The sequence below is a fragment of the Euprymna scolopes genome, chromosome 31 (assembly GCF_053919585.1).
Source record: "Euprymna scolopes isolate OS-2025 chromosome 31, ASM5391958v1, whole genome shotgun sequence".
Lineage (NCBI taxonomy): Eukaryota > Metazoa > Mollusca > Cephalopoda > Sepiida > Sepiolidae > Euprymna > Euprymna scolopes.
In genome coordinates this window covers 43,812,975-43,826,705 of record NC_136512.1, presented here as the reverse complement: position 1 = coordinate 43,826,705, position 13,731 = coordinate 43,812,975, and the positions used below count along the sequence as shown (strand labels likewise).

The following is a 13,731-nucleotide window of genomic DNA, read 5'->3' as shown; positions in this document are numbered from 1 at the left end:
TTTACTTGTGCAAATGGGAACTCAATTAACTTTCTTGGATTTATATTTTTGGATTTTACCGTCATTGGATTATTTACCTTTCACCAGACTATCCATTCACGTGTAATCACCTTTTTCTTCACCATATTCCCTCTACTTCACTTTTTGTTATCAAGTAAAACCTTTGACTTACTTGTTTCATCAAATACTTTTGTATGCAAAATCCGATCCTGCATTTTGCTAATTCCTACCCTCTGATGAGAAGGAAAGTATTTCTTCGAAACTCCGCAGATTAAGGACTATCCACTTATCAAGTGTTTCTTTTTCAGATTAAATATGTTTTTAACTCTTTTTCAAAGTGTTTTTTAACATGTTTTATTAACTGTTTGCTCTTATATATATATTGAAGTGAACTCTGAATTCTGGAAAACATTGAACACATTCTTCTGAAATTTAGAACAGAAATTCTATGCATATGTAACCTGTTTCATAAGCTGTATTATATATACATTAAGTGAAGTTGATCTATTTCTTAAAATTTGTCATCGATCTCTGTCTTACAAAATCAGTATTTAATTTTGATTAGCTAGTTCTTTTTGATAATCGTGGCATCATATTCTTCAGAAAAATAAACTGCGATTCAATTTTATTAATTTCAGAAAATATTTTATCCTACTAGAAATATTTTTGAGATGTGGCCATCTTTTTTATCAGCAGCGATTGTTAATTAACATGAGCGCCATCTTTGTTGTCACTAGCGAATGTAAGCAATATAGTGAATAGTAATTAATAATATATATTTTTCTATTTATTATTAATAGATTATACTTAAAGAAGAAAATATTTTCATTAATGTAGGCAATATTTGCAATCTTTGCAAATTCACTGAATTTTTATGACTGACTTCCACTTTTCCCTTTTTTTCCAGTTTGCATAAAACATTATGTAGACAATAATAATTCAGTATTTTATGTTCATCTATGTTATAAAATTTATAAGCCGCTCTAATCAATCTAGTATCTCTACTTCCTTACAAAAGTACATACCAGCATAAGTTCACATTTGTAATATTAATACATTGTTAACAACGTGTATAATTTCAGATCAACTATCGATAGATTTAAAAAAAGACGACATACCCCTGATTTCCACTTGGATCGACAAAGGGAGATTCTTAGTTGTGTGATAAAGAGCAAATGTTGTGATGGCTTCTTTTTCAAGTTCTTCATGGAGTTGCAAACGACATTTATCCTGTGTGTACAAAAATAAATAAATTGATACAATATGACAATACAAAAATGTAAAATTGCCTACATGAAAAATAAAAACTATATATATATATATATATATATTCAAAAAATTTAAAGATAGTGCAATAAAAGAAAAAAATTACTCTCCCAAATTTTCGGATTTTGTAATCATCTCCATATGCATTTATTTTCTTTTAAAATGGGTACATGCTTTTTTCTGATGAGTTAAGGGCAAAATAAGTTCATTGAATGATATAAGAATTAAATGAATGATTTTGTGCTACGAAACAGGTGCTGTCAAGAATTGCGCATGTCAAACATACTTGAAAGAATAAATGGTAAGATGGTCAACATCTTAAAATTTAGAATATAGACTTTTGTCATTTATGATAATATATATGGCATATTTCATTAAATAAAATAGATGTTTTTGTCTATTAATTCTATTTTCGATCCTTTCCAACTTTCGAATTGGAAAGTACTCGGACTTATGATAAATATGGTGATTACACCAACCAGTTCCCACTAGAAGTTATTTGGAAGTTGGAAATGATCGAAAATAGAATTAATAGACAAAAAGTGTCTATTTTATTTAATGAAATGTGCCATAGAGAAAAAGTGCTGCCTAAATATACATGTTTTAAATAATATATATATATATATATATATATATATATATATATATATATATATATATATATATATATATATATATATATATATATATATATATACAAGCCTGGGTGCCCAGTGTTGCCTGGGTGTTTGGAGATGTGTGTTGAAAAAAAAAGTGGTAGTAGGCAGGCAGGCAGGCTCGAACCTGTATCGCGAAGGAGGAAAAAGAACAGGGGGAAAAATATGTGACGTCTTTGTTGTTTCGTCCATCGCCAAACCGGAAGTGACGTAGATTTAAATTAAGGCTAGTCAATCGAAAAGCGGCGATGACTTTCGAAAATAGTGGCGAAAAAAGCAACCTTTCCCTGTAGAAAAGAGCCCAGTTGAGAGTGAAGGAATCAATGTTTTTGACCAATTTTTCGATATTTGTCATCTGAAGGGTCGACTTCAAAATGATACCAATATCGTGAATATCCGTCGCCCCTGTTGAAAGTTTTAGGCATACATACATACATACATACATACATACATACATGTAGACAGAGATTTATATTATAGATTATTTAAAATATGTATATTCAGGCAGCATTTTTTTCTCTATGGCATATGAAAAGGCTAGGAGAAGAAGAAGGAGAAAACAAGAAGAATCCCCCCCCCCCACCTAGAGTCCCTTGCAAATACTGCCCGCAACTCTTCTACTACCGGTTGGGCCTTGCAAGCCATGTAAAGTATAGGCATTCTAGAAGATAGGATGCAGATGATGGACCCGATACTCGGACACGAGTGGGTGTTGGCGCCGCCGGCGACGATATATATATATATATATATATATATATATATATATATATATAGAGAGAGAGAGAGAGAGAGAGAATTTGGAAAATATATACAACAAGTAAGCTACACAAAAATTTACCGCGTTTCATCCTTGTGAGAATTTGTCAGGCTGTTGCATGGAATCGATGTTACTGCATGTTTTTATATATTCCCGAGTTTGCCAGTTAGCCAATCAGAATTTTTGTTATATATACACCGATTTATCACAGCCAATAATCGCTTGTTTATCAGGCAGAGGTTCACTTGACCTCTAATCGACCCCTTTCTTTGTTTTTGGAAAGATGGATCCCTCTTTTCTTTGTGTTAGAATTGACGCAGTTTTTAATCTGGTGTGTTCATATGTGTTCGCTTACATTTTAGTTTATAGCAGTTTATTTATTTGTTTATTTATTATTATTATAACTATTATAATTATAACTATTATTGTTGTTGTTTTCCTTATTCATTAATTTATTTTGGCTTTTTTAGCTTTTTATGTGGTTTTTATTCTAAAGTAAAATTTATTTTGTGTATACGTTTGTTATTTCACTCTTGCAGTCTAATTACATTTGAGGTTCTTTAAAAGTTAGGATAGCTAATTTCTCATTCAAAAATTCTCTACACAGGTCGTACAAGTTCCTATATATGCTGGATCGCTGTACAATTTTCCACTTGATTACTGGCGAGCGTCCACTTTGAGTGGTCCCCTAATGTTGTTTTTATTCAGCATGTTCTTTTTGTTTTTAAATGTACTCCTGCGGTTATAGTATCTGCTTTTAAAATCCAGGGAGGTCATACTTACGTAATATTTCTTGTTATTTGAGTTTTTCCTTGGTAAATATTGTGACCTGGTTAACGATGCTTTTGATTAGGTATTTATTTTGTAATGGACAATGTGCCTGAGTTTTACAATTACAATTTTTCTGACCATGTTTTTAGTTCTATTAGTGTTTGGATCATTACTATTTCTAATATTATTTTAATAATAATATTATTATTTTAATATTATTGTCTTTTGTGTTATTTTTATTGTTGTATGTTGGTCACTTTTTTTTTTTTTTTTTTTACTAATTTTGTTATTATTTTTTCTTTACTATGTGCTTTAATTATCATTTCTAAGTTTTCACAACAACTATAGGACAGTTTTAGGTTTGGTTTATTAAAGATTTTGTGTAAGGGGTTTCTGACGAGAAAGTGTTTTTCAATGAGATCTAGAAACCTTTTTTGCCGAGTTTGGTTTTTAACATTTTTCTTCTTTTTTAGTCTTATTATATTTGTGTCCTGTTGTCTGTATTAGATTTCGACATTATGAGACCCACTATTTTTTGTTGTAGACGTTGCTTGATTTCTTAAATACATTTTCGTCACTAAAAATGTTGCTAAGTCTTCTCCCGATAGAGTTAGGAATCTGCTATTGGCCTGAATAGGGATAATGTGTTGGATAAGAGATTTTAATTAAGTTAAGGGGGAAAATTTCAGAAAAATAATGCACATAGAAAATTTCAGAAAAATAATGCACATGGAAATGAAAAGTTAGATCTAAAAATAGAAGTGGTGGCTAATTGTAACCCTCTGGGCCGCATCCGTCAGATTCTGGTTCACGGGACCATATTTGTGATATACCCCTGGCCGTGTTCGTCAATCCCGGCTCACAGGACCATAGACACAACCCAGCAGGGCTACACTCTTAACTGTTTAGTGGTGGACCCTTTAAGAGTGACCAGACTCTCACTGGTCACTGGAAAATACCGCTCTGCTGCTCAGGGCATGCGAAATGTGCATGACCCTAAGTCTGTGTGACAACACTGTCTACTTCGGCTGTCACTTGGACTTCATGCTGAATCTGATCTGTGTCCTCCATCGTCTGGCGTCAAGGCATATCTTAAATAAAACTGCATCTTCATTTAGGCCGGCAATCGAGAAGTAAAGAAAAACTTGGGCAATTTTCTTATAAACAAACAAAATAATTATGGAGTAAAATATTCTCAAGATATACAGGGTACACTTGTATAAAGTTCAGTTCTTTGGGTTCTTAACGGCTTCGTGATGCAGGTTGTACAACTTAAGTTTGTTTAGACAATTTCTCAGCTAGGAACAAGAGCTTTTCACCTTAACTTCTCCGGGGAGTTGGCCCCCACCCCCATCGGACAGGAGCCGAAGGCGATATGCACCCCTTGATGCCAGCCAGTAAAAGTCTCTTATTTCTAAAAACACAATCGTTTTTATTAAATCGTCTTCTTCCCCCTGTGTCAGTTGAAGATTACTTTTCCTTTCTCTATCGCATTATTCATATTTTTTTCTTTTCTCTTTTCTTGTGAATCTCTTCTTTTTCTTTTTATAACCATATCTCTCTTTAACTCCTTTTTCTTTCTTTTTCTTTAACTCAAATTACTTTTCCCTCCAAGAAACTGTATTATCTTCCAAGATTCAATTCCCATCACTTACTTGGTGGTCTAGCACTTAAGTATAACAGGTGAACCAAATGAAACATTTCCTAGACACCAAAACAGACTTTTTGAATCTAATCTAGTGTATTTGTCTGCCTTAATTAGTTATTTAAAATCCATTTTTACCAAAGCAACTAGAAAAACAATCTCTCTCCCAAGCTCCAAAGAATCCCATTATCAGATTTATATTTTCCTTTCATTGAAACAGATATTATTTTTCTGATGGATCATGAACATCTATCTTCCATTGACCAAGTGTCAGCATAACCCCCCTAACCATACCTCATCCTCATCTGTCTGAACAGGGGTCCCTGCCATCACCCGGGATCCTATTACATAATATAAAAATAACTAATTTCTTTGATGCCTTTCTAGACTTCAATAAAACTACTTACGAGCCATACTTAAAAGATAATGGTCATATAATATATGTAAACCCAACATCTAACCATTATAATATCTAACCATTATAATATCTAACCATTATAATATCTAACCATTATAATATCTAATCATACCTCACCAATCATAAAACAAGTATTGAATTTTATACACAGGGTATCTAAAAAATTGACTCACACTTTGGCTGCTATTATCGTTGTCTGGAAAATAATGGTCATCAATTTGAACATTTGCGAATATGATTCTTCAAATACATTTGTCTTTTGTATTCGAAGCTATTCTATTTCACTCTATGTTCATAAATAAAGGCTTTATCGTCATTTGAAGTGTGAGTACATTTTTACATTTTTGAGACACTGTGTAGATAGAAGATTTCACAAAAACTCATAAATCTGTGATTTTTTTGTCTATTGAAGTATGTCTGTATTCCCTCTTTTTATAAGCTGAAAGGTACAAGCAGATAATCAATGAAGCATTAGAAACTGTTAGGTAAATATTTTGTTATATGTGTAATGTCACAAATCGTTATGGCCTAGTATAGAGGCCCGATACATTTTACATTTGTTCATGTTTTTTTATTTGATATAAATAAAAAGAAATATAAGCGTGCTTATTGAATCCAGATGCAGAAGAAACTCATTATTGCATGATTACGCCATTTTTTATTCATCACATTATTCTTCATTGGCTGCAAACATCTTAACAACAATGCATTCTTTATTGATAGTTCCATTCTTTATTTAAATTGAAGATATCCTGATTGTGCTCAACTGCTATTACTATGTATTCCTCCACTCCCGACCGGTTGTGGTAAGAAGGAGGTTATACCTCACAGGTTTTGAAGCTGTCAGTTCTATTACAAACAGGATAACTGACATCTTACTTCTTGCTTCTGACATTACAGCCACACAGGATTTACTTTTCCTCTTCATCCCTCAATATAGAACATATTTTACCTACAATTTTTCAAAATTGCAATGCAATAAAATTTAATAAATTTAATTTAATAAATTTAACCATAACTAATATTTCAAAGTTATGTTAACAGCACATTTAGTGACAGCTTTAATGTGTGGATATCATTTGGATCTGTATCAAGATTTTGCTTTTAATTTGTGTATGAAAATCGTTGTTCATGGAGTTTCATCTTAGAAATCCAGAAGATATGCTAGTGATTTAGTGCTTGCATGTGAAATAATAGAAGGTCAACATGCTAATTTTTAATTTAAGAGTTGGACGAAAGTAAGGTCTGAAAGTGAATGCTACTAGTGTTGAAAAGAGGAACATTACTTTGATCAGTTTATGGAAGCAACACATTTTTTGAAATGCTTTTATGCATTAGTTACACAAGAAGTGCAATGGAATTACAGTTTGGGTGCAAGAAGTGGAAGCAGTTGAAAACTCAGACATGGAGAAAGTATATTTGGATGACAAAGCTATTGAGATTATTCAGAAGTTTGATACATTGTTGATACGATTGGAACACAGGGAGGAGTTGGTATGAGTAAAATTACAAGAGTAACTAACTAGCAGAGTGTTACAACTCTTGTGTACAATGTAATTATGTATGGGAATGAATGGCCAGATCTGGCCTTGTTAAATGAAGAGAAATTATATAAGAATGATATGATCAGTGTATATAAGAATGATATGATCAGTAAATCACAAGAACGCCATCGTCAGTCACAGTCATCTTCATAATGTACTTCAATTTTTGTCCCCACATTTTCTCAGCCTGAGCATATCTCTCCTATAACCACAGAAGTATTTCTTAAAAATCATAAAAAGACCTCCTATCAACAAAAATTTCTATCAGTCAAGAAGTCCCAACTGACAAAGAAAGACGTATTTTCAAAGAAACCAATCCCATTATGCAACAGCCAGTCAGACATCTTTGAACATAAACAAACATGAATGTGAGTTTTAAAGACAAGTTTCGTTCTGATTAAATCTAGACAATATAGAAAGATGTCTAGTTTAGTCACATTGAAAATATGAAAGAGAGCTCTTGGTTTAGTAGATGTAGAACAGTTGATATAGCAGGGTTAGTTGGCCGGGGAAAGTAAAGAAAAACATGAAAAGATATAATAATAAACATTGACCCGAGAGAAAGAGGGATAACTAAAGATCTGATCAAAAGTTAGTTTCAAAATCAATTTCTAAAAGCTGTCCAACACATATGCTGATGATTTAGCGCATGCTTGTGAAACCTCTCCATAACTATAAATGTCTAAAACAAATGTAAAACAAATGATGATGATGATGATGATGATGATGATGATGATGATGATGCAACATATACACTATACATAAAATATATAAATCACAAGAACGCCATCGTCAGTCACAGTCATCTTCATAATGTACTTCAATTTTTGTCCCCACATTTTCTCAGCCTGAGCATATCTCTCCTATAACCACAGAAGTATTTCTTAAAAATCATAAAAAGACCTCCTATCAACAAAAATTTCTATCAGTCAAGAAGTCCCAACTGACAAAGAAAGACGTATTTTCAAAGAAACCAATCCCATTATGCAACAGCCAGTCAGACATCTTTGAACATAAACAAACATGAATTTTACAATTACTTTATTTACAAATTTATAAAAAAAAAAAAAAATGAAAAAATATTTACCAAAGTCTGCAGGCAATTAATTACATTATTGATGCTGTTGCGAATTTTCTCATACTCATTAATTTCTTTATTCTGTAAATAAAAATCTGTTGGAGAAGAAAAATATATATATATATATATTTTTAATTCATGCTTATAAAACAAACAAATTAATTTTTTTACTTTGATAAAAGCAAACTAATATCCTATGTAACATTTTAAATCATTATCCATTAATTTTCAATTTTTCAAATCTGTTAAGAACTCCCAGTATTCTGTGTCAATTTTATGGTTGAAATAAAACTATGCTCTATGTTTAAAAAGAACATGTCCAATATAGCATCCGACTTAACTGATTGGTCAATCGTTGGCATACACGGTTACATAACCTTCAAAGAATTCCAACAGAAACTGAACAGTCAACCACGGTACACCCTTGGAATGTGCTGCCGCCATTGCACACAAAAAACACTACTTCAATTGTTTTAAATATGAAAAACAAAAGTCGTCTTTAGAAGTGCTAGAAATCTCTGCAAAAGGATTATAGCAAATACGAGATAATCATATGTTCAGTTCATCAAGTTGGAAGTAGAAGAAAAGAGGCTTCGTTTCCGTAAGTTTTGGCAAATAACAAACAAGGTTCTCAACAGATGCATGTCTCTATCCTGATCATCATCAAAGGACCTGAGGTGATTTCGTTAGTATCAAAGCCAAACTCTTTGCCAAGAACTTTGCATCAAACTCAATCCTATGGAATCAGGGTCTCCTACCTCCTAAATTTCCTCCCAAGACTGAAAATAATCTGAGCGACATTCACATATCTGTTTGTGATGTTGCCACATTCATCAAGAACCTTGATGCCAGCAAAGCAACCGATCCTGCCAATATTCCAGTTATAGTACTGAAAAGGCTACAATCAAAACTAGCACCCATTCTTGCCTAAAGGAGAAATGCTTGCCAACACCTTGGAAACTCTCATTAATTTGCCCAGTATTTACAAAATAATGGACTTCTGCATTGCATCTCAGTACAGACCAATTAATCTTCTGTGTGTCAATTGCTTGAATCCGTGTTAAATAGAGAAATTGTCAACCAGCACATCAAAAATAACCTACTCAGTGACAAACAATATGGTTTCCATCCTGCGAGATCTGAAGCTGATGTACTGACTGTAATTTCACATAGGATCAATGAATCTATTGCCGGGGACTTCCTCTAAAGAGCAATAGCTCTTGACATATCAAAGACATTTGATATATTTCCAAGCTGGAAATGTTTTCTCAACACTTGAATCTTTTCTCTCTGATAGGTTTATAGAAGTAGTTGTCCATGGAAGAAGTCCGAAGCACAAAGTATCAATGCTGGCATGCCCTAAGGATCCATTCAGGGGTCTATGTTCCAATCTTCCAGAGGTTGAAACCCAATTACAGGAGACCAAACCAAACCTATTATTCCTAAGTGAAACTGACATTGAACCGACTATTTTCCTAGATGAGTTCGTAATTAAAGGATACTCAAATTTAACATCAAGATCTGACCCCCAAAGTCGTCATGGGCATGGAATATGTGCCTACATTAGAGATGTGGTAGGGACATCTCCAGAGAAGATCCTAAATTACCAATATGTGCTTCCAGGTTACACTTGCTCACACCACCGCATTTATGGTTGCCCTCTATTGCCCCCACAACAGCAGCTACTATGCTCTTAAGCATATCTGAAAAAATTTACCACATCTTATCTCCTCATCCTTCGGCTAACTCATCTGTAGAGACTTTAGTGTTCACAATGTGGAATGGTTAGTCCGCTCAAAGACAGATGATGAGGGGAGGTTCTGTCACGATTTCTCCATTGCTTATGACCTAACTCAGATTGTTCACAAAGTCACCTGTATGCCCGACACTGTATGCATCTCCTAGACCTTTTTCTCACAATTTGCCATGAGCTACGTTCATCTTCCATTCTGTCTCCACTGGAATCTGCCAACCACTCGGTTATATCAGTCAAATGTAATAAGTTCTCAGACATATATCCCCATCGATACTCTATGACTGACTGGGATAGCGTCCGTACATTTATACAAGACCTACCACTATGTTTTACGTTTAAAAAGAATGTGTACTCCAAAGTATCAGACAGAATGCTTAATTGTAGGTATAGATCGCTTCATACTCTCCAAAAATTCCTGCAAAAACCTTACAGCCAACCGTGATTCTCTCCAGAATGTGCTGCTGCCATTGTGCACAGAAATCACTTTTTTCACTGCTTCGAATGTAATAGATGTACTGAGACTAAAGACACTTTGAAGACTGCCATCAATCACTATAAAAGAGTAATAAAGAATGCGAGAGAGAGTTGTATGCTCAGTCCATTAAGTCTAAAGTAGCTAAGCAGTGGGTTGGTTCTCACCAGTTTTGACAAATAACAAACAGGATCCTGAACAGAAGCGTGTGCTCTATCCCGACCATCATCAATAGACCTGACATAATCTCGTCAGCATTGGACACAGCCAAACTCTTTGCCAAGAATTTTGCAGCTAATTCTATAAACCTAAATTATTTGCAGCTAATTCTATATGCAATCAAGGCTGCCTAAGTCCTTATATTTCCTTGTGTATCTGAAAACACGCTATGCAACATATAAATATATAAACACGCTATGCAACATATAAATATATAAACACGCTATGCAACATATAAATATATAAACACGCTATGCAACATATAAATATATAAACATGCTATGCAACATATAAATATATAAACACACTATGCAACATATAAATATATAAACACGCTATGCAACATATAAATATATAAACACGCTATGCAACATATAAATATAAAAACACGCTATGCAACATATAAATATATAAACACGCTATGCAACATATAAATATATAAACATGCTATGCAACATATAAATATATAAACACGCTATGCAACATATAAATATATAAACACGCTATGCAACATATAAATATATAAACATGCTATGCAACATATAAATATATAAACATGCTATGCAACATATAAATATATAAACATGCTATGCAAAATATAAATATATAAACATGCTATGCAACATATAAATATATAAACATGCTATGCAACATATAAATATATAAACATGCTATGCAACATATAAATATATAAACACGCTATGCAACATATAAATATATAAACATGCTATGCAACATATAAATATATAAACATGCTATGCAACATATAAATATATAAACACGCTATGCAACATATAAATATATAAACACACTATGCAACATATAAATATATAAACATGCTATGCAACATATAAATATATAAACACGCAATGCAACATATAAATATATAAACACGCTATGCAACATATAAATATATAAACATGCTATGCAACACATAAATATATAAACACGCTATGCAACATATAAATATATAAACATGCTATGCAACATATAAATATATAAACATGCTATGCAACATATAAATATATAAACACGCTATGCAACATATAAATATATAAACACGCTATGCAACATATAAATATATAAACATGCTATGCAACATATAAATATATAAACATGCTATGCAACATATAAATATATAAACATGCTATGCAAAATATAAATATATAAACATGCTATGCAACATATAAATATATAAACATGCTATGCAACATATAAATATATAAACATGCTATGCAACATATAAATATATAAACACGCTATGCAACATATAAATATATAAACATGCTATGCAACATATAAATATATAAACATGCTATGCAACATATAAATATATAAACATGCTATGCAAAATATAAATATATAAACATGCTATGCAACATATAAATATATAAACATGCTATGCAACATATAAATATATAAACATGCTATGCAACATATAAATATATAAACACGCTATGCAACATATAAATATATAAACATGCTATGCAACATATAAATATATAAACATGCTATGCAACATATAAATATATAAACATGCTATGCAACATATAAATATATAAACATGCTATGCAAAATATAAATATATAAACATGCTATGCAACACATAAATATATAAACATGCTATGCAACATATAAATATATAAACATGCTATGCAACATATAAATATATAAACACGCTATGCAACATATAAATATATAAACATTCTATGCAACATATAAATATATAAACATGCTATGCAACATATAAATATATAAACATGCTATGCAAAATATAAATATATAAACATGCTATGCAACATATAAATATATAAACATGCTATGCAACATATAAATATATAAACATGCTATGCAACATATAAATATATAAACACGCTATGCAACATATAAATATATAAACACACTATGCAACATATAAATATATAAACATGCTATGCAACATATAAATATATAAACACGCTATGCAACATATAAATATATAAACACGCTATGCAACATATAAATATATAAACATGCTATGCAACACATAAATATATAAACACGCTATGCAACATATAAATATATAAACATGCTATGCAACATATAAATATATAAACATGCTATGCAACATATAAATATATAAACACGCTATGCAACATATAAATATATAAACACGCTATGCAACATATAAATATATAAACATGCTATGCAACATATAAATATATAAACATGCTATGCAACATATAAATATATAAACATGCTATGCAACATATAAATATCTGTGCATGATCTTACCAAGCTAATCAAAAATCTTGATTCCAGTAAAGCAACTGGCCCTGACGGCATTCCAATTATAGTGCTGAAAAAGCTTTAACCAGAACTAGCTCCCTTATATACAAAGCTGTTTAAGAATTGTCTTATGGAGAATTGCTTCCCAACACCCTGGAAAACCTCATCAGTATGCCCCATATTTACAAATTCAGGTGATTACAGTACAGACCAATCAGTCTCTGTGCGTCCAAAAATGACAACATTTGCTGCCCAGGAAACATTTTTTCTAAAACATTTGACTAAAAATCAGTCTCTTTTATATTCGACCCCAAAGGCAAGAGCAAAATTAAATATGAGAAGATTACAAGATGGCAGCTAGCTACAACATTGTTTATTGGCCAGGGAAACAAAATGCTGCTGCAGAAGCTTTATCTTGAATTTGTTCTACCATTGTTGCACTCAGACTTATATTACCCCGGGGATAACCAGATTAACCACTGACAATAATTGATGAATACTCCGTCTTTCATTTTGCTTTCCCTTGTGCCAATATTTAAGCTGTAACTGTCCGGAAACTCCTAATTAGCCTATTCTCTATATTTGGAAATCCTTTTGCACGCTCCAATCATGGGGCAGTTTTTATGTCAGACAAACTAAAATATTTCTTGCGTTCTTGAAGTTGAACTGCATACAATCCTTTAGATAATGAACAACTGGAGAGATATAACAGAATCATCTGGCAAATGGTGAGCTTGACTCTACAGTCAAGAAATCTTCCTATTATTAACTGGAAAAGAGTATTAGATGTAGCTTTCCCCAGTATTCACTTATTGTTTATCATCCCCACTAATTGTATTCTCTACGAACGTCTCTTCAATTTCCAAAGGAAATCAACAGCT

At 32.1% G+C, this 13,731-nt stretch overlaps 1 protein-coding gene across 2 annotated transcripts in view; it reads right to left on the bottom strand.

Moving 5' to 3' along the window:
- The window catches only part of LOC145255724 (uncharacterized), a 137,755-nt gene that overhangs the window by 120,504 nt on the left and 3,520 nt on the right, over window positions 1-13,731 (bottom strand). For both annotated transcript variants that reach the window (XM_080114325.1, XM_080114327.1), the window contains exons 2-3: window positions 8,145-8,230; window positions 1,119-1,230 (exon numbers count right to left, since the gene is read on the bottom strand). In XM_080114325.1, the coding sequence (XP_079970451.1) occupies window positions 1,119-1,230; window positions 8,145-8,230 (198 nt within the window). The remainder of the gene's footprint in view (window positions 1-1,118; window positions 1,231-8,144; window positions 8,231-13,731) is intronic.